Source organism: Drosophila guanche, unplaced genomic scaffold (assembly GCF_900245975.1).
Source record: "Drosophila guanche unplaced genomic scaffold, DGUA_6, whole genome shotgun sequence".
In the NCBI taxonomy this organism is placed as follows: Eukaryota; Metazoa; Arthropoda; class Insecta; order Diptera; family Drosophilidae; genus Drosophila; species Drosophila guanche.
The window spans coordinates 6,570,875-6,591,712 of NW_022995749.1; the positions used below are offsets into that span (position 1 = coordinate 6,570,875).

At 44.2% G+C, this 20,838-nt stretch overlaps 1 protein-coding gene across 6 annotated transcripts in view; it reads right to left on the reverse strand.

Moving 5' to 3' along the window:
* Positions 1–20,838, reverse strand: part of LOC117585662 (protein fem-1 homolog CG6966) — a 49,199-nt gene that overhangs the window by 9,287 nt on the left and 19,074 nt on the right. Inside the window, exons 2-12 of one of the 6 annotated variants that reach the window (XR_004573929.1) lie at positions 15,931–16,467; positions 13,733–13,849; positions 13,230–13,665; positions 12,927–13,175; positions 12,609–12,868; positions 12,400–12,544; positions 11,954–12,103; positions 11,713–11,890; positions 10,000–11,652; positions 9,704–9,841; positions 8,160–8,743 (exon numbers count right to left, since the gene is read on the reverse strand). Coding sequence is in view for 5 of the 6 variants with exons in the window: in XM_034275254.1 (XP_034131145.1) it covers positions 9,506–11,652; positions 11,713–11,890; positions 11,954–12,103; positions 12,400–12,544; positions 12,609–12,868; positions 12,927–13,175; positions 13,230–13,665; positions 13,733–13,849; positions 15,931–16,454 (4,206 nt within the window). In the remaining variant the exon portion in view is untranslated. Of the gene's footprint in view, positions 1–5,278; positions 5,959–8,159; positions 11,653–11,712; positions 11,891–11,953; positions 12,104–12,399; positions 12,545–12,608; positions 12,869–12,926; positions 13,176–13,229; positions 13,666–13,732; positions 13,850–15,930; positions 16,468–20,838 lie in introns of those variants that run through there. The other 5 variants (XM_034275256.1, XM_034275257.1, XM_034275254.1 and 2 more) reach the window with 5 other exon arrangements.

The window sequence follows — 20,838 nt, forward strand, 5'->3', positions numbered from 1 at the left end:
CAGGGTTCTTTTTTTGCTATGAGAATATATGCGTATCATGAACATAAAGCCAGTCTAATGCTATCATTACATGAGTCGAAAATAAATATATCTCCATCTCTGTTTCCCTACTGGCGGTTGTTTCAATTGTTTGTTATCTTTTGTTGCCGTTAATTGCTGTTGCTCACTTCTTCTTCTCCGGCTTGGGGTTTCAGTTCCCTTCGTGTACTCAATAGCCACAGATGCTTGACTCTAGCATATCGTGTGTATTCAGTAAATATTCTCGTACTTACAGCAGACCCCAACCAACACTGCGAGTGTATGACAAAGACAACATCAACAGAGAATTGGAGTCAAAGTAAACCACCAGCAGACGGCGAGATTGGCTCTGACCTTACACACGCACACACACACACACACACACACATAGCTATACTCGCACTCGCACTCACACCACTGCAAACTAATAATCAAGAAGTAGTTAAATGGCAAACAAGTAGAAAAAGAAGCAGGGGGCCGCGGTGCGGGGTCCCCCTACAAAGCGCCAAGCGCCAACTCTCTCGCACTGACTCAACGCGCGCGAGCTTTACTCAAACAAAAAACAAAGAAAAACGATGCCTGAAAGACATGTTTATCACGACATTTGTATACCCTTTGGGACTGTGACTAAAACTTGGACAGGAATATTCTACAAAACAGGTGATTCAATATTTGAGATAGTTCTTAAAGATTTAACATTTTCGAATATCAATTTAGATTCATTTAAATTTAGTTTTATTGTTTTCCTTTCCTCAAAACCATAATACCCCCGATGCAAGAGTATCCACACACATGCACGCCACACATTCGCATTTTGAGGTTACCCCAACAGACCACAACAGCAACGGCAAGTAAATTGCAAGGCACAAGAATCACAACCTCAACCCCAAAAAAAAAACAGCTGTTGACCAACTAAAAAAATTCACTTTTACGGTGTTTTTTTCTGGTTTTTGCATAAAACTTTGCAAAGTCAAGAGAAGAAGAAAAAGGTGAATGAAAAATAAAGCAGAAAACAAAAATTGTACATCGAATTATCTTGAATGTTGTGCCTGGGCAAATGTTTTGAAAACGCTCGAAAAGTGCTCCAACCGCCTGATTGGAGTGTCTTGTGTAAAGAAATCGATTTTCTTGATTTTGATTTGAATTTCGGACTTTTGCAGGTACATAATTAAGATAAACACAATACCACTAACAACATTAAATGAGTTTTACGTGAGAATAATTAATCAGCGTTAGTTTATTTCAGATCATTTCAAGGCTTACAAATGATTATGAACTGGATAGATTTTGGTAGAAGCTTCCAGAGAAAATTCACATCTTATCTAGCAAGGTATTAAATGATTGATTGATTCACAACTTAACATCCACTAACATAAAATATATAACTTAAAAGCAGCTAAAATGTAGAAAAATACATACACATTTATGTAAAAGTGAATGATTCATTAGACGTTGGGCCAGAATGAAAGGAACGATTCCTATTCCAGGGACAGACATTCTGTTACAAGACCTGTTCTGAGCGTTAATATTTCTTGAAGAATGTTTTTAGTTTGTTAGTATAATGATTGTATAATCTAAAAGTGCCCGTAAATAATTCTAGCCAGATCATTGAACTCTAATCGTTGGACACCTAAGGTTAAGCGTAATAATTTTAATTATAACCAGTTTCTAGTAGAAGTGAGTGAACCTTTCGAGTCTGGATCTCAATCAGAAAGGTTTAATTGTTTGAATTTGAATTTACTTTCAACGTAGATTAGATCCGTAATGGATCTCCCACAGTTCAAACAGATCACAATCCCCATTCGCATTCCATCTATTTTCCAGCTGCTCTAACATCGAACATTTTCTGTGGAGAATCCATCACGAGAGATGTTGATCTGAACTTCGTTGAACTACTTTTCAGATACATTCCCCCCTCTGTCAGCCATCTCCATGGAGCCTCATCAATCATTCGATCTTAGAGCCATATCACGTACGGCCAAGAAAATCAAACAAACTGGTGAAAAAAACGAGGAAGAAACAAGAAATATTTTGTTGTGTGTACTCAGCATAAAGTGGCACTCCAACTTCGTGTACATCGTAGATGGGGCCTCCTCTCTCTCTCTCTCTCTCTCTCTTTTGGTGTTGTTTGTGGCAGACAGAGAGGGAGGACAGGCTGTTGCTCTTGGGGGGTTGGGGGTTTCTTATTTTTGGAACAAACATAAACAGCGCCGAGAGCAAGAAAAACCAGTTCTATGAGGTGGGGGGCTGGCTAGAACATGTTGCATATCGAACCAAGCAGGTTGCTCGGCTCCCTGCCTTTCCCTCTCTGCCAATGCCTCTCCCACTCACATATCTATATGGAACATTGAGTGCAGTAGCCCCTCCAATACTTGAAGCTATTTTTGGGCAACTTCAATATCCCATCCACTCACGTTTTATATTTATTTATTCGTACGGAGGAGGCACAGCAGTCGTGCCATACCCCGTGCGTCGCTCGCGCCTCTAAATAATGCTCACACCCCATAAATGACACATTTCCAGGGTCGAGAGACAGAGACCGACCCGTCAGTCAGGAAGTTGAAAGAAAACGAGAATACAGTGCACGATCGCAAGAGTGAACCAAAATGGGCACACAATCCCCACCAAATGGTAATCACGTTTGTGAATGTTCTTTGTTTTTACTTTTCAAAGAGGAATCAAACAGCTTTTTTTTTAGGAGAGTTTAACATAACATGAAAGTTTCCACTGTTGGCAATCACTTCCGTCTAGCGAGTGTCCACTGTTTTGGGCTTGTGGATGGGATGGATGGCCAGGTCGAGCCTTCCCTCAACTTTCGTGTGATTGAACGCTTTCAAGGATAATTGTCAACAAAACAGCAGAAGGAATAACAGAACCAAGAAGCACAAAAGGTAAAGAGAAGAAAAAAACCCGAATGCAACGAACGGCTCTTTGTTCTCTGGTCTGCTGCTGCTGCTGCTTTCCCCTCTCCCAGAATATCATAATAATCTGCAAAATGCGTTAGCCTGGTGGGTGTTACTTCTGCTTCTGAGAGAGATTTAAAGAGATCGGCAGAAAGAGAGCGGGCAGAACCGAAGAGCTTGTGTCTCTCTGGTAAAATGACAGACGCGGAAGTGAATTGTGATCGGAGCTGCCTGCCGCAGCACGTTGACGACAAGACGTGATTTCCAGCTCTTAAAATTGGCCCGTCCATCAGTTATTAACGTGTTCAGCCACAACGTGGCCCAAATACAAAAACAACAGCGAAATCCAATTTGCTAAGAAATACCTGCTACGCATTTGGAGCGCAGTCATCATTAACCAGCAAAAACAACAACAACAGCAACAAAAACGCAAACACAAATCGAATACGAGTATTGTCTCCGCTGATAAGATAAGCGCACAGCCAAAGGAAGTGATTCAAAGCCAGCGGGTGGGGGAAAATGCAAAACAAACAAACACCGAGAAACTCCACGCGAAGCATTTACCGTTTGGGAAATTTGAAACGAGGAAAGAACACGCTATGTGGCTGTTCTATCCGGTGGCCCACCAGTGTCACAGCAAGCTTTACTTTTAACGGGTGGAATACAATGGGAATCTCGTAAAGAAACATCCATGACAAGCGTATTAGAGAAAATATGTTGCAGAGGGTTGGACCGAAATGAATTGATCTCTTATATTTTGAGTGACTTTTAAAAAAATATATGCTAGAATGCAGGTTCTTCCATCATGACCCTTGATTGGACATCACTGCTCGAGCTCTCACAATGCTTTGAAAATGGCTTCTCATTATTTATAGCTAATTATTGACAAAATTCCTTCCTGGGTGATGAGTTTACCATATGCTAAACGCCTCTGTGCTCGCCAGTGCATAAGCAGTGGCCTGCCCCACCTCAAACCACTGGAGAACAGAATAAATTACGGGCATTATTATACACATTGATTTCCATTTGCAGCCCCACCACAGCTCATTAGCAAGTTTTCCAAGCATGTGAACTTCATGATTTCCATGTCACGTATCATTTGTTGAAATGTCAGACAAGCTCAGAGATTCAAATGCAGCCACAGTCACACTTATCACAGCAGATACAGAATCGGAGGTGGCACAGGCCACACTTATCATAAATATGCACACGTCGCAGGCACAGTCACAATTATTCAACAGCAGCCACCCACATATGCAGCAACAGCCACAGTGCGGGGCCAAAGCGGAGCTGCTTCCATGCAACAGCGCCAATTTCAGCAGGTTTTTTGCTTCTCTTGCTGTTTCACTTTTGCAATGTCAAGCTGGGGGCCCAGGCATGGGCCCCCAAACACATCCAGGCCCAGACGCAGACCAAAGCTTAAGAACTTTTGTTATGCAAAGAGCGTGCCTCTGGCCCCAAAAGTATTGCAGTTGCATGCTAAAGTTTTCCAGCTACGCGATACGCCCACAAACACGTTGCAGCCGCCACAGACGGGCAAACATATATTTTTGTTATTGTTTGCTGGCAGAGAAATGCATTTAGCGGGTCTCTCATTTAAAAAACAGCTAGAAATGTAGCTAAGGAAATAGCTAACACTATAGATTCTTTGAGTATAACCAGTTCCAGCTGCCAGATTAGGCAAATGTGCAAAAAGAGAACCAGCTAAAATTAAAAACCTGTCTAATGCACATGCTCAAAAATTAGCATACGAGTATCATCAAATCAATGATGAGCTGTTGCTCCGCAACAAAAATTGAGAAATATTTAGATTATTTCGAATGGAATTGTTTGACACTGGGAGGCACACTTAGAGGGAAAACCACCCAGTGACCATTGAGTATCAATCCACCCCGAAAGGGTGGAATCGAATACTTTTTAAATGAATTTCAAGAGTAGATTTAATTGTGGATGACCTTCCAGAGTTTAATTACTTAGATTTAAATTTTGTTTTCTGCATAGAAATCTCGCATTATTTTAGCTTCTTTCCAGCTAGTTTTTAATGATTTACTAGCCATCACTGTGGGCAGAACATGCGCGTGCACGGCTTACCAGCCAGAGAGACAGACAGAGAGAGGGAATTATACATATGTGTATGTGTGTTTTGGTGAGAACTTTATTGATTAGTCACAAGGCCTAACACACAGCCAGCTGAGATTTCTTTTTAATACAATTAAACCTTGTTAATGTTATATCTGCTGACTGCAAGAAGTGGATGCTGTTGAGCTGCCACGAAGCCAAGCATTTTCACCCACTCACAGGCCCCAAAGAGAGAGAGAGGGTGAGAGGCGTTTATTTTTTTGTATGTATGAACTCACCTTCAATTGGGGCAGATTATTATCGCGGGCAGCATTAAAAACAATGAATTTATAATCCATTTTGTGGAATCGCCTTCAGCATAAATCTCTGCGAATTTTGGGTGTTTTGGTTTACAGGGGGGGTGCCTTGTGGGTAGTGTAACAAATTGACAGCAAAGATTCTTTTTCTGTTTTTCTGCTTCTGCTGCTTCGTCGAGAGAGGGAGATAGGAACAGAGAGATTCGATTCTTGCGGATGCTGTTGATGTATTTCTTTCGAGTAATTTTATTTCTTTTGCACAAAAGAAGAACTTTCAAACCGACAATACATGTGTAGATTTTTGTGTATTGGCTTCCGTATTTTTATTTTTATTTTATTCGATTCTTTCTTGCAATTGCAAGTGCAGTTGCTATTTCTCTTTTTTTTGCGCACTTTTCTTTCCTTCTTTTTGTGGCCCGATGCCAAAAAGCAGGAAGATGAATATTTCCTTCTTTTCTTTTCGTATTACTTGTTGTTGTTGTTTACACTTCCGGGCTTACTTAATTCTTGATTTTAATTTTCGTGGATCGGATTTCGGTTACTACTCTGCTTGGGCAGAGCATTTAACACACAAGAACCTCGGCGATTCAACAAACAATTTTTCTCGATTGCCGCAGCTCTGCCTCGTAAAAACCGACAGCCAGGCCTGGGTAAAAGTTACTTTAAAAGTTTAAAAATTTAAAAACAGATCCAGTGTGACCGCGGAATTGTCTATAAAATATACCGCACAACCTTCAAAAATATACCAAAATATACCTTCTCTCCTCATTTTTTCGTTTCAAATATGAGCACAGAAATTTCACAGAAATATACCAAAAATATTATACGTTCACACTAACGTATACTAACTTTTCTCGATTTTGATGTTCTTTTTAATATTACTAGCTAATTAGGATTCTAAGCTCTAAAAGTATAATTTTATCTAACTTATCAATCAATTCTACACAATATTGTTTGCTTCTTACGACTTCCTTTAATTGGAATGTTTTTAAATTAAGTTTATAGCTAAAAAGATCAACAACAAAAAAATAACAGAAACTAGGTGAGTGGGACAACATGGACAACTTGTGGCTTGTCATCCGGTAGTATGTTTTGTTTTATACCCTATTTTCATTAATTATTATTCAAATTATGTTTTCTCCTAATCATTAATGATGACTTCATAACCCTTTCATATACATTCCATGTCAATACATGACGATATGACAGATGCTGCTGCTGATGAAACGTAGATACATTTTTTGAATGTTAAGAATATCAACATGCATACTTCTGTGCGATAACTTTAACCACCAAACTAGTCTAACTTGACTGTGTGTCACCCGCAGCAGGTAGCTTGTGCATGCTGCCCCATGGTATATTTTAGAGGTAGATGGCGTCTGAGACACATTTTTGAAATATGTTATATGAAACTATTTAATCACCAAATTTGAGCCACCCACAATAAAGTAACAAGGTTTGCAAATTTTATTTCGTGTTTATTGGTTCAGGTGTGACAAATTAGAACCCTCTGCATGAGATGGTAGCATCGATAAACACTGCATTCATATGTAGCTGCGGCCATGGCTGGGTCAGCTATGGGTGCCACAGCAGGCAGCTAGCGACAGCTGAGAGGCGTAGCTGGCTGATAAGACAGTTGCAGCCGTTCATGAAATTTAAATTGAAATTCAACTGAAAATGTTCACAACTTTTGCCTTTGGTTTATTTATTAAATTTATTTCATACAATTGCATATGCATTTTGTTGTTCTCTTTTTGTTTTTTTTTGCCATTAAATCATTACATTGTTTTACATTGTACATTTGAATATGGTTTACTTAATATTATTAATAGTAATTTTAAGTCATATTTGTATATTTCTTTAGTAATATCCCATATGGTTATGATACGAGTAATATTGTACGTATGTGTGTGTTGTTGTGTTTGTGTGTGATTATTTTTCTGTTCAACAAAAATTATAAGCAAATAAAAACAATTTGTTATCGATTAGTTTTGCTTGCATATTTAAATCTTTTTTAAGGTTTACTTTCTTTGATTATCTACGAATAATTATTGTAAATATAATTAGTTAAAGCTACAACTTAGTGTGCGTTCTTGTACGTATAACAACAACAGCAACTACAACAAAAACATCTACAACAAAAATTATGACACATAAAACAATAACAAAAAAGATTTATAGTCGATCGATCGTTTGTTAACAACAAAGAATAAACCATACAAAAAAATGCTACTCCTTTTATTGTTAAAAAAAGAAGGAAAAATTACGTTTTTATGTATTTATTTATTATGTATTTTTTTATGGATTTTCTTTTTTAATTTTTCTTTTGTTTTTATATCACAAGTTAAAATTTTGATTATTGTTTGGTCAATTTGTATATTTTATAATAATATATTAATGTATATTTACTTGTATTATATTATGTATTAGGTATGTATGTGGTATGTATGCTTGAGTATGTGTTTTGTGTGTGTGTGTGTGTGTGTGTAAATTATGTACATAAGAAAATATACTAATAGCATAATTAAAAAATAAACCTATATGTCCGTTAGTTTCACTTCATCATCATATCATAAGTATAAATTGGTCTAGATAATCAAGTCATGGGTGTTTTCACATTCAATTGGTACTATTTGGGGGATCAAAAAGTGAGAGAGAGAGAGAGAGAGTGGGGGCTCTACCAATAATTCGAGTGATTGATATTTTGTTGTATATAAGTATTATTTGTATTGTATATAATTTGTATAGTTTAAAAATAGTTTGATTTTTAGGAGAATACACATAGAAATTCGAGTTAGTTGCATGCGTTAAGTTGAGAAAGTGATTTCTTTATGATTTAGAATAGATATCTTATCCTTTTCTTTTTTTGTTTTGGTTCTTTGCGAGATATTTTATTTTGTAGATCGCTCAGATATGTATGATGGAATAAGCTGCAGGTCTTAGAGTTTGTAAATAGATATGACACTGGTGGAATAAGTCAAAATTGAGTTAGGACAGTCTTTCAGCTATTGGCTTTCAATCTGCTTTACACTACAAAAATATCAACGATTTAAAAAGAGAGAGTTGCCTTCAATCGTATAAATTAAAAATCACTAAAAACATTCGCATAAAAACACTGCACAAGTAACAAAATGACAGACACATTGCTCGACAGATTGCACAACTATCTAAATAGTTACAAAAAGTACGCTATAAATGCTTTAGGAAAACTTCACTAAAATCCTTGAACGATTGAAGAGCTTTTGGAGCTGCCTCGAGAATCCTTGCCAGTTGCAAATTACAAATCAAATTGTGTCAGGGAGGACCTTCTATAGCATATTCCATCATACCGCACACAGACAGACGATCCGCACACATCGTTTGAGCTTCAATGTTCCAGTGTTGATAAGGATTAAGCCTAAAGAGTACATCAGATCAGACCGCCGACTCTCTGAAGTTGCCCTTTACCTGTAAAATAGTTTCGAGAGTTGATATTTCGTTGATACATTATGATGGGGTAGTATATATGTAAATAGTAGTTTTGGGGCTGCAGCTGCCATCCTAGATGTAGGTTGTATATAGGGATTTACATAGAGAGAGTTGCGTAGATAGACGAGCGTGCGATATGTTGTCAGGGTTGGGATTGGATCCGCCGCCTGTGCTTCCGTTGGGCTATGGGGAGAACACCCGCAACGATCGCAGCAGAGTGGCCAGCACATTGGCCAAGCACTCGGCCTGCAGGGCCAACTGTCCGGCGCCAATCGGTCCGATCTGCACACCCACCAGCTCCCGGAAACTGCTCGCCACATCGTGCACCTTCAGCACGATATTTCGCGTCTGCAGCGGTGCCGATGTGTGCCGCGTCATGTCCTGTGCCAGCTCCGTGATCCGTCGGATGGCCGTCAGGCAGGAGGTCAGATGCTCGGGCAGCGTTATCAGCGTCATGTCCGACATGGAGGCCACCAGGAATTTACTGGCCGTCACCAGGGCCAGTGTCTGCTCCGTGAGCTCGTTGCGCGCCCGCTGGAATTTCTCCTCGTCGATGCTCGTTCCACCGCCCGCTGACTGGGCGGCCGAGCACTGGGCCGCCACCTGATCGAGTCGGATGAGCAGTCCGGCCATGGCCACATCCGTCTTGCCCAGCAGCGCCTCACCATCGATCAGGTGGCCATTCTTCAGGAATAGCTTCTCGCCGTGCAGCTGCTGGGGCTTCTTTGGTACGAGAGGAACCTGCTGCTGCTGTTGCTGCTGCTGTTGCTGATGGCCATTGGAATGAGCATTGGGTAGGCGTGTCGTGGCCGGTATGGGCGGTGAGTAGTGGGCGGGTGTTGCGGATGCAGGATTAGGTGGTGCAGCTGGAGACATGCCATTCGTTGGACGCGGGCGACTGGCAATGGGCGGCAGTGGGGGTTTCTTCGGGCCACTCACCGACATTATGGCAGCCGCTGGGGCATTCGCCTGCTGTGTATCGAAGGTGGGACTGCCTCTAGGTGGCAGCTGTGGTGGTCCCCTGCTGTTGTCCCTCTGCTGTTGCAGCTGCTGCTGATGTTGCTGCTGCTGCTGTTGCTGCTGTTGCTGATGTGTGGCCATAATTCTCACCTGCTTCTTGGGCGAATAACGCTGCAGAAGCTCTGCGCTCTTGGGTGGTCGTGCCGGTGGCGGTGACAACTGCTCAGCGGTGGGTGTTCTGGGTGGTGGCTGCACCTCGGGATCTACAGCTGCTGGAGTGGCTGGCTCCTCCTTCTTGGTGGTGGGACAGCAGCTAAATTTGCTCTTCCGCTCCACAGTGGCATACTCGATGACATGTGGGGACTGCTCCTTGCTGCTGCTGTTGTTCACATTATTCCCATTAGCCACTGACTGGAAGAACTCCCGCTTTGCCTGCACCGAATTGCTGTACAACGATTCCGTCTCCATGGCCTGCTGTGGCGCCTGTTGTGGCGCCTGTTGTGGCGCCTGCTGCTGCTGCTGCTCCAGATTCGGCGGCGGTGGTATAATAAACGACATAATCTCCTCCGGTGTGAGTTCTTTGGCGGGCGTGGCTTTCTGTGTGGGCGGCGCCACCATTATCTGCTGCAGGAAGCTATCCAACTCCTCGGCCCGTCCCTCGAAGCCCTTGGGTGGCGCCGCATTCATCAGCGACAGGGAGTCCAGCTCATCGGGCGTCTGGGGCGGTGGTATGGCACGCAAATCAATCACATCCGTGTCCGTCTCGATGAAGGTGTCCTCGCGCACCTCGAAGCCATAGATCTCGGACAGCTGGCGCGCCGCCACATCCGTGTCCGCCGACGAGGCATTGCTGATCTCCTTCAGCTGCTGCAGATACTCCCGCAGATTGTAGTCCTTCGTTTCGGCGCCAAAGTGACTGCCATCGGGACTGTGCAGCCCGAAGCTGCTGCGCTGCGACAGCGGCTGTTTGGGTGCCACCAATCCTCCGGATACACCGCAGCCCGCACCTGCTGCCTGGAGCAGCATTATCTGAGGCCTCCTGGCCGTGGGCGATTGGGCGGGCGAAGCCACCGACTCAGAGTCGCTTTCGCTCTGCGAAAAGTCCGTTCCCAGTGCCTGGAGATCGCTCAGCAGCTGGCTGAAACCGTTCATCTTCCGCTGGGGCCGCGGACTGGAGGTGCTGCAGAGGCTCGGCTTTCGCTTGGGCGTGGCCGGGGTGGCGGGAGCCGAGGAGGACACCGGCGCCGTCTCCGGTATGGCATTGAGGCCCTGCGTAATGCCGCTCAGATCGTGGCTGATAGTCTCCGCCAGCAGCGTCAGCGAATCGCTGTGCTTGAGGGGATTACCCGGTGGCAAGGCGCCAACGAGACTGAGGACATTCGAAGTCTCCTCGGTGGAGGAGACCTTGCTGCTGTTGAGGCTGTCACAGTCCGAGTCGAATTCGAGGACGGCCATTGTCTGGCCACCGCCGGAGAGGCCCTGCTCCTGCTCGCTCAGATACTGCTCGGAGGTCTGGACGAGATGCTGCAGCTCCTGCACACGCCGCAGCACCTGCTCGTTCTTGGCCTCCACGCTGGCCATCTGATGGGAGGACTGAATGCGACCCTCGCAGTAGTTGCTGCCGCTGCTGTCGCTGAGACCCGAGTCCTTGGCCGCCTCCTCCAGCAGCTCCGTGGCCATAACGCTGTGCAGATCCAAGTCCATGACATACGGCAACGACTGAGCCTGCAGTGGAGCGCCCACTTGTGGGGGCAGCTGCGTCACGGGATGGTAGGGCGGCGTCATCAGGAAGTTGACGCTGTGCGCACGCGTGTGGTACGGCAGCAGATAGCTCCAGCCGGCGGGCAGCACCGTGTGCTGGGAGAGGAAACCCGGTGCATTATCCTCATCCGAGGGATCTCTTTCCCTTAGCAGATTTAGCATATTGCCTGGGAAGGGAGAAGGAAACATTCGAAATCTCTTAGAAATCCAGCATGGGATTAGCTCACCCGTCAGCAGTCGATAGTAGCCGCCCAGCACCAGGCCAAACTCGCACGCATCCCGATCCTCCATGATGAACTTGACGGCACGATCGCCCAGCATAAAGATGGACACGCTGCAGGTGACATCATCCTCGCGATTCACCACCACGTGGGTGAAGTCCTCAATGGCTGAAATTGGTTGAGGCTGTGGGAGATTTTAGTGAAGGTTTAGTGAAGGTCTTTCGTTGGGGCTCTGGTCATAACTCACCACCGAATTGCGTGCACTCGATATCTGACTGAGGCCGAAGCGCGGACTCACCAACAGGACACGCTCGACGCCTTCTCTTTGGTTTGTGCTGAAGCATTTGGCTCCATAACTTGGTAAACTAGCAATTATATCTAGATAATGGAGTTTGGCCTGCAAAAGGTGGAGATTTTTAGGGGTTTTCTTATTAGTATTTATTCGCGTTAGGGTCCGTTATTCTTTTGACTTTTTCTCTAATTTTCTATTGATATTTAGAGACTTTCAAGAGGTTATTAGGTTTCAAGAGTTATTCTTTTGCCTATTCCTTGCATTTTCTATTGATATTTAGAGACTTTCTAGAGGAAATCTAAGCACAAGAAATTGATCTTCTTTAGCCAGGAATGCAAGCTATTTTCTGTATCTTTTATATGTTTATATGTATTCTATATTGTCCATCGTCTTTTGCCCACCTGTAGCTGTGTTAGAACCTTGCTGGACGATCCCGTCATCTCCGCATTGAGCTTCAAGAAGTGGGAGATCAGCCGTCGCAGCTCCTTCCGCTTCATGCCCTCGAACAGGCTGACTGGCACAAAGCGTTCCAGTCCAAACTCGCGTCTGAAGAAAGAGAGTCAGAGATTAGTCAGGTCAGGATCTGCCTTGGGGCGAGGTCTACACTCACTCGACCAGCTTGACGGTGAGCTTTGCGGGTGAGAAATTATTGGCCAGCGCATGCTGGTGCATGTGCAGTGCCGCCAAACGGAGTGCCAGCTCCGGCTGCAGCTCGGGGGCGAAGCGTTCCTGATTGACGTCGTTGCAGCACTGCATGTACAGATAGTCCAGCGCATGGAGATCCCTCTGTGCCAGCTCGGCGGCCGAGATGGGCACGAAGGTGATGCGGAACAAGCAGCGCAACTTGTGGGCACCCGGACGTGCAGCAATCTAGAAAGGGAGAACCATCAACAATTGAATTATGTTTAGCTGTGGAGGTGAAACCTACTCTGGCCAAGGACTCTTGGGGATCCAGCAGCGTGAGCTTATTCCGCTTGAGGCTCTTCACATGCTCCAGGACCAAACTGAAGAGCTCACCGCAGCACAGACAGAGCTTGTCCAGCAGCGAGCTAACCACATCCTGCACCGTGGTGGTGGCATCGTACTTAAAGGACTTGGTCTGCCCGTTCTCCAGGAAGACCTTCAGCACATTGGCCATTGGCGGCACGCATATGTCGCCCAGGGAGAAGGCCGAGGGCTGAAAATACATGAAATTAAAGATTGTGGAGGAGAATCCTTGCTATCCTCTTACCGGAAACAGTGGCGCTCCATTCACGCACACACTCTCGGCGAATCGGACGCGACTTGGACGCGATCGCAGCTTGGCCCGCTTGCCCGCAGACAGCAGCGTGGACTTGCGGCCCGGCAGAATGCAGTGGGCCATGGGCTGGCAGACCAGCAGACTGACTTGCGACTCGCAGGCACGCACCAGCTGAATGACATGATCCCTGGGCGCATCCTTGACATCCTCCCCGTTGACCGAGAGTATCTGATCGCCAGGCTGCAGCTTGCCAATGCTGGGCCCACCCTCGGTCACAAATCGCACGATGACGGGCCGCTCGCTGCCTGCCACAAATCCAAAGCCCAGGCTGGCATTCCGCTGCAGGTGGACGAGACGCGGCTCCGGCGGATGCTCGTCCCAGCGTATGCATTCGGGTGCCTCATACGTGGTCGTCTTGTTCAAATGGCTAAAGGGAATAAATAGATTGAAGATGGTTTGTTTTACTTGCATGGTCTTGGCAGATAAATACTCACTTAATGTAGTAGGAACGTCCCTTGGAGTCTATGGCACGCTCCCAGCCATATGAGAGCTCCTCATGTTTGCTCCAATCCTCGCAGGCGGGCAGCCAGCCCGACGTTTGTGCCAAGTGGCTGCAAAAATAAACCCAAATGTCATTCGAATTCAATTAAAAATTAAATATAAATTGCAATGTGGGTGGGCTGTTGCGGGGGGCAGGGGCTAACTGGATTTAACATTAAATGCAGGAGCAATTGAAAATATTGTAAATTGATTGCAAATTAATGTTGGTTAAATATTCAAACACAAATTATAAAATATGTTAACAACTAATTGCACTCACGGAATAAAAAGCGGGCTGAGAGAAAGTTTGTATAATCATTTTATGGTTAGTTTGGGGGATATAATTATAGAGGGTTATTTTATTGTACATATTCCAGTAAAAGATAGTTTAAGATAAAAGCTCCAGTAAAAGATATTCATGAAGAGCAACAGAAACTAATTTCAGTTACTCTCTCGCTCTGTGGCCTACTCTCTCCCAGTGAGACTTAGCACTTAAGGGTGGATGTACGCTGGGTTACGCTCTCTCTCTCTCTCTCTCTCTCTCTCTCTCTCTCTCTCCATCACAGCTTAAACGATCTCAGTGCCCACGAATATAATAGTTTAACTCCAAAACGAGCCATTTAAATAATAACCCCGTAGCAATACCCAAAATATGTACACCCTAAAACCAAATTGACCCTGAACTTGTGGCTAGACTTGTGTGTGTTTCTGTGGCTTAGCCTAACCCTAGACTGTACCCTTGTTTGTGTTTTTCCCTGTGGCTGGACCCTGAAAATGCATTTCAATTGACATTAATCAACGCTAATTGGGTTATTTGCTTGGCTATGCAATAAACAGCCAACCCATAATCGTGCCACACGCCAGAGCAACAGCAAAGCAAAGCAAAGCAAAGCCAAACCCACAGGCCAAACCCAGAGCCAGAGCCAGAACCAGAGCCGGAGCCCAGAGACCGAACCAAATCCAATTCCAACCCACATCAGGCCACCTTGGTGGCTTCCGTTGCTGTCTTTCTTCATTTCCTGGCTGCACACAATTGTGATAATTAGTTTTGCACTTTTGCACACTTTCCTACAGGCAGAGATACACACACACACACACACACACACACAGAGAGAGAGAGAGAGAGAGAGAGAGGGGGGTTTCTCGGGTGCATGTCCATGTCCATGTCGCCGGGGACCCAACCAGAGCTGTTCACTCAGTCAGTCACTCTATCGCCCCCCGGAGCCAGACCCAGACCCAGACCCAGTCTCGGTCTCAGACCCAGTACCCGTACCAGTGGGTCGACTCACTCGGTTATGGCATTTTGTGCGCTTTCAGTTTGATGTGCAACTAAGTGTAAAATTATTTAATAGAATTTTGCGCATAATCAATTTATGTGCAGCACCAGAGCCGAGAACCAGCCAACCTCCCACTTGCACATTCACGTTCGCATTCAGCTAACCAGGACACCAGGACATCACTCAGTGGGACAGGCATTGAAATGCTGAAACTTTGCCCATGCCATAACATAAATGTCCGGCTTTCTACGCTGTTTAATATTCTTTTGTGGGGCAAAATTAGCTTAGCTTCAAGCTGGCAGAATTTACACATTAAAAGAGGCATCGAAAAGATGGCAAAGTCTCTTAAATAACAAATAAAACGGCGACACAATTATGTGAAACAATAGCAAAAGATATTCACAAACTGGGGACAGTGCTCAAATCGAAAACGAAAACTTTCGTTGCGAAAATAAATATTTAATGGGCCATAAAGAAGATACAACTTTCAAGGATTTTGCAATCAAATCCTATTACTTCTCTTAAACTTGTAAATGCCTTCAAATAAATCATTAATTCGGCTTAAATATGCAACAGGCAGAGCTGAGGCAAGAAATAATGGGAACCTCCATTTTAAATATAATTTTAAGCTGGAGAACTGAATAGAGATGAGCAAACTGACTGCAATTTTATGTAAAAACTTTACTGATAGATTTCCCAATTGGAAGTGCCTTTGAGAGAAGGGAAGGACACCTCTTTGTACCTCAAATATTAATTCTAATTTGCATAAACCCTCGATCTAAATGCCCTTAATTCTTTGAAAAACAAATTAAACATACTAGGATTTGTGGGAACGTCTAATAAATAAATGGCACTTGTACTCTTTCACTACTCACTTGCAATAATAGAGCCTTCCCTCCTTGCCTGAGTGCACGGTCCAGCCAGGCTTTAGCTTCTCTTGAATTGTCTCCAAGTGTCCATCAATTTCGGACCAATTTCCGGCAACGCCAGCAGCATTGCTTCCTTGTCCATGTCCCTGGTTTTGACCCAAAAGTGGCCCATAGATGCCAGTGCCGGTGGCAGTGGCAGGGCCAACGTCGACCCCAATTCCACTGCTGACAGGCTCCGTTGTTGTTGTCGCCTCCGTTGCTCTGGCCGTTGTTGCTGCTGTTCCGGTCTGTGACTGTGACTGTGACTGCGACTGTGAGTAGGATCCTGCTCCTGCTACACCATTCACTGGTTGTACGGGTGTCGTGTGGGCGTTGGTGCCATTTGTTGTGGGCAACGTTGTCAATTGTGGCGATGATGTTCGTGTCAGTAGCAAGGGCTTGACTCCGGCAGAGGCTGCTGTTGTGCTGCTGTTGGCACTTTGTAGCGGATAGACATCACTATTCGAACGCCCCGAAGGCAGTAACATCATTGAAACACATTCGCTGCAAGAGAGAGAGAGAGAGAGACAGAGAGGGGATAAAGTCAAGTTGTTGTCAGGCCATTTTCACACATTGTACAGGCTAAAAATCACATTCCACACACACACTCCACACATGGGCAAAGACGAAGAGCAAGAGCAAGAAAACCAAGACCAAGTCGACCCACTTTTGTCAAACAGGCTCTAACTCTGGCTCTGTCTCTGTCTCTGGCCCATAAGTCAACATACTCGTGCAGGACTGGCTTGGAGAGACATCACCATCCATGGATGGCTGCACTGCAGTGGTCTTGAAAACAGGTCTCCGAACCCCAATCGGAGCAGACACCCAGCAAGATCATCATCATCATTGTGATCATCGTCTTTATTGGCGTCATTTTTCGCTTGGTTTTTTGGGATAGGTTCAGGTTTTAGGCCAACTCGTTTTTACGGCTAATGTTATGACACAATTTTTGCCATTTTGCTTTTACTGCTTCCCCAACGCTCCTTTGTTTTGCTTTTTCTTGTTTTTTGCATGCATTTCGTTCCCTTTTTTGGGAAGAGATGGTCATGGCATGGTCATGGCATGTGGAACTGGTTACCAAAAACTAGATCAAATTGCTGGAATTATTGTAGCAGCCGAGATGCAAATCTTCGGACAAATTTAGTGCAGTTTATTGCAGTGATAATTGCAATTTTTACAAGTTACGATGGGATCAGCAGTCGGAGAGCAGAACTCGATTTGGATTATAAATTCTTGCCTTCAAATATCAAATAAAAACGGGAGTAGATCCTGCAAATTTTCGTACAAACATTCTTTCATTTATAGATTAAAAATATATCTACAGCTAGAGGGAACTTTCTAGCTCTCATTAAGACGCAGCAGCGTCTGCTTCTAAAGACATTTCCAAGCAAACATGTCCCGTGCATGATTACGGGCTCATTTATGCTCCTCTCGTTTTACGCTGTTAAGAGCTGGTTAATCCCATGCTAATCTACACAAAATGCACATGTAACTGCCAATTTCTTTAACATAAGCCAAATGCCAGAAGCTATGAGCTTTTACACATTTCACAAAGGTTTTCCCCACTATTCAACACCCAAATCCATTCATCCATGTACCACAAAATGGATCAGTGTTTACTCTCTGTCCAAACTCTTCAATAATATCAAAGAGCATTTGCATAATGTTTCGATTTTGGAACAGCATTGAGAGACAGGCAGTTCGACTTTTTGGCTGGACATGGTCCAGTAAACGCTTGGCCAAAAACCCAATTTTTTGTTTGTTTAAATTTATTCGACAACGGAAAACCAGGAGGTGGATAGACGGCGATGTGTGTATGTGTTTGGTTTTGGGTTCTATTGGAGAGCAGCGACTGCCAATGGCCGATAGTGGGAATCCAAACAAACAGGAAGGGAAGGGAAGAGAAGGGAAGAGCACTGGAAAATGGATGTGTTTGTTTGCTTGCGCAATTTCAATCCGCTAGGTAGAGAGTGGAGCTGGGAGCTGGGAGCTGGAAGCTGTAACTCCCCACTGTAGCGGACAGCCGGAAGGTGGAGCCATGGATGGATGTCGAGTGGTAGTCGTTGAGAGATGCAGCATCAATAAGCGAGATACGAGAGAGATGCAGAGCCCAAACAAAGAGACATCCATTAGACGAGTCGAGTTGGATGGCTCCCAAGATGGAAGTGGAAATGGAAAAGGAGCAGCAGCCAAAGAGCGGACTGATGCCACATGATGATGCGATGGATAGGCGGCAACGCCACTCGAGTAACGGCTTGGCTTTGGCTTGGCAAAGAAAAACGGCAACTGGTCAAGTTCCAACATGGAACTTATGGAATGCGCTGCTGCTGTAAGTAGTTTGGATACCCTTGCCTAAGGATGAGCCACAGGAGCACCCAAAATGTGATCAATCTTTAAGGGATATTCTTTAGAGTGTTAGATCTGGCAGGGTAGCTTAAGCTTCGTTCCCCAAGGCACGAGAGCCTTCCTGTTTGTGTGTACACACTCTGGGAACAAAAACTAGAACACTTCAACAATGTTTTGAATTACATATTATTTTCTTTGTTTGGCTTGGACTGGACTGGACTGGACTGGAGTGGATAGAGTGCGGTATACGTCGTGGTCCAAATAGACATGTGCAAAAATGTTCATCAAGTTGTTCTGTTCTCTTTTTTTTTCTGGGTTAGGAATGTTGGCAAACGGAATGTTGATTCGCGTTTGGCAGCAACTTGGCCATGCAGCTGAATGGAGTGCCAAAAAGGATACTTGAAAGGGATTTTGACTGCTGGGGAATATCATTAATCTTTTGCTTTTTCTCTTGATTGCTTGGGCAGCTTCAATCAGTTTCCATATTCCTCCTTCCTTTTTGTTTACTTCAAAATGTACATAGATTAAATTCTTTAACTGCTTGGCAAACATAAATACAGTTCTAGAAGACCCGCAAAGACACTTCTTTCTCTCCACTATCCATGTGCCATCCATGGAGCACTCTTCGCTGTGCTGTACAAACATTTTTGCCAGCTTTGTCTGCAGCTTGTTTTTTTGTTCCCTTCCATTTTGAGTGTAACCGATACGGACAGCAGGCAGGGCCAGGCCGGGCCTCCTCCACACATTTGGACACCAAATGCAAACACACAAAAGTAGACAATAAATGCAGGCCGCCAGGAGAAAACGTCACAGAGAGAGAGAGAGAGGAAGTGAGAGATATGCGGGAGAGTGAGTGAGGTGGAGAAGTGGAAACGGGAGCGACACTTCCAGCGAATGATTTGTGTCAACAGAGAGAAAAGGCAGCTGAAAAATGTTTCCGTGCTGCATGGTCGTCGTCGTCGGGGGGCAATGGACGAGAGATCAGCAACAGCAACTGGAAATCACACACACAAGCGAGCTCGTACACTGAGAAAAATTAACTACAAAATATTAAAACAAAACAGAAATTGATTGGAAACTGTGAAGAGAAGCGAAAATTCTAGCTCTAGCTCTAAAATGTCTTGAAATTCTATTCTAATGGAATATATAAATACTATTAAATAATTCTAGTAATTTGAACATTTGAAAGTCCATTTAGAAAGAAGAAAGAATTCCAAGAGCGCAACGTTTAAACAGCATAATCCTCAAGCTAAACATACCAGAATAACTCCAAACACCACTCACGGGTGCATTTACTTTATTTATTTTTATTCTCAAACCTAATCCTATGCAAGGTGTTGCCTGTTTTATTTCTCACAGTGTTTGTCAGTATGACAGTCATGGACAATTGTAAAAAATGTCGCTGCGGAAATTGTGCGAAGCAATGAAAAGAAATCAAATGAAATGAAATGAAAAGACAGCAAAAGTCTGATGACGAGCGATAACAGCACCAGAATGAGCAACGAGAACCAAAGTACAGGAGGAGTAGAGCCGTAGAGCTGTGTAGTGCTGAACGAAAACAGTAGACCAACTTGTACACAAACATACGGAAAATAAAGTTAAGCTTTTTGCAAAATGTCCCAGTTCCGTGGGGCTTAACTGAAAGAAAAGGTGGGCCATGGCATGATGAGTGATGAATGGTTGCGGGTCGGGCCCCTCTTTTGTGGCACAAATTAAACACAATTTGTATGTTTGTTTGTTTGTGCAAATATTATTATTGTTTTTCTTTTTATTATTTTGTAGAGCGACTCCCTCACAGCAGCAGCAGCAGCAGCAGCAGCTTTCTGTGCAGCTACTAGTACAGAGTACTCTTGCTTTTACCAATTTCGCTTCGTTTCGTTATTGTTAATTGAAAAGAAATTACGCTGCCAGGCAGCGGCACTGGACGTGCCACAGGCGGAGGAGGAGAAGGCACAATGAAATAAAATTGCTTGAAGTCGCGTCATTGCCGTCGCCATAGCCATAGTCGTTGTCGCTCATTTCAATTACACTTAACACAAAGTAAAAGTAAAAAAATGGAAACACACAGGCATGGATCATATAGAGAAAGTGCTCTCTTTCTCTCTGTGGCAAGCACCCAAGGTTCCAGTTCCAATATGTTTTCTTTATGCAAAGGGTCGTGCCAGGAAGCTAAGAGATATTTCTGTATTTGAAACGGAAAGAACACTAATCAGCATCTACTTTATTTTTTGCACCATTCTCAGACATTCTCTTTTGCAGCATTCACTTGTGCATCTTGGGAGCAAGGTTTGCCGACAGGCGCTGAGGTAAATGTTTGAATTTCGGACTAGACAGATATCCCATTACTTAATTATCCATAAAATATCTATTGCAATGTCCAAGTCCTAAATCCTCAAGTATACTCCAGTAGATCCTCCAGCTGTCCCTAGTTCGAGCGTTGCACTTTTGCACTCTCAGTTCTCCCAGTTACGTTTGACAGATTGATCTGCCATGTTTGAGCTCACGTAACAATCCCCCTGTGCAATCTGC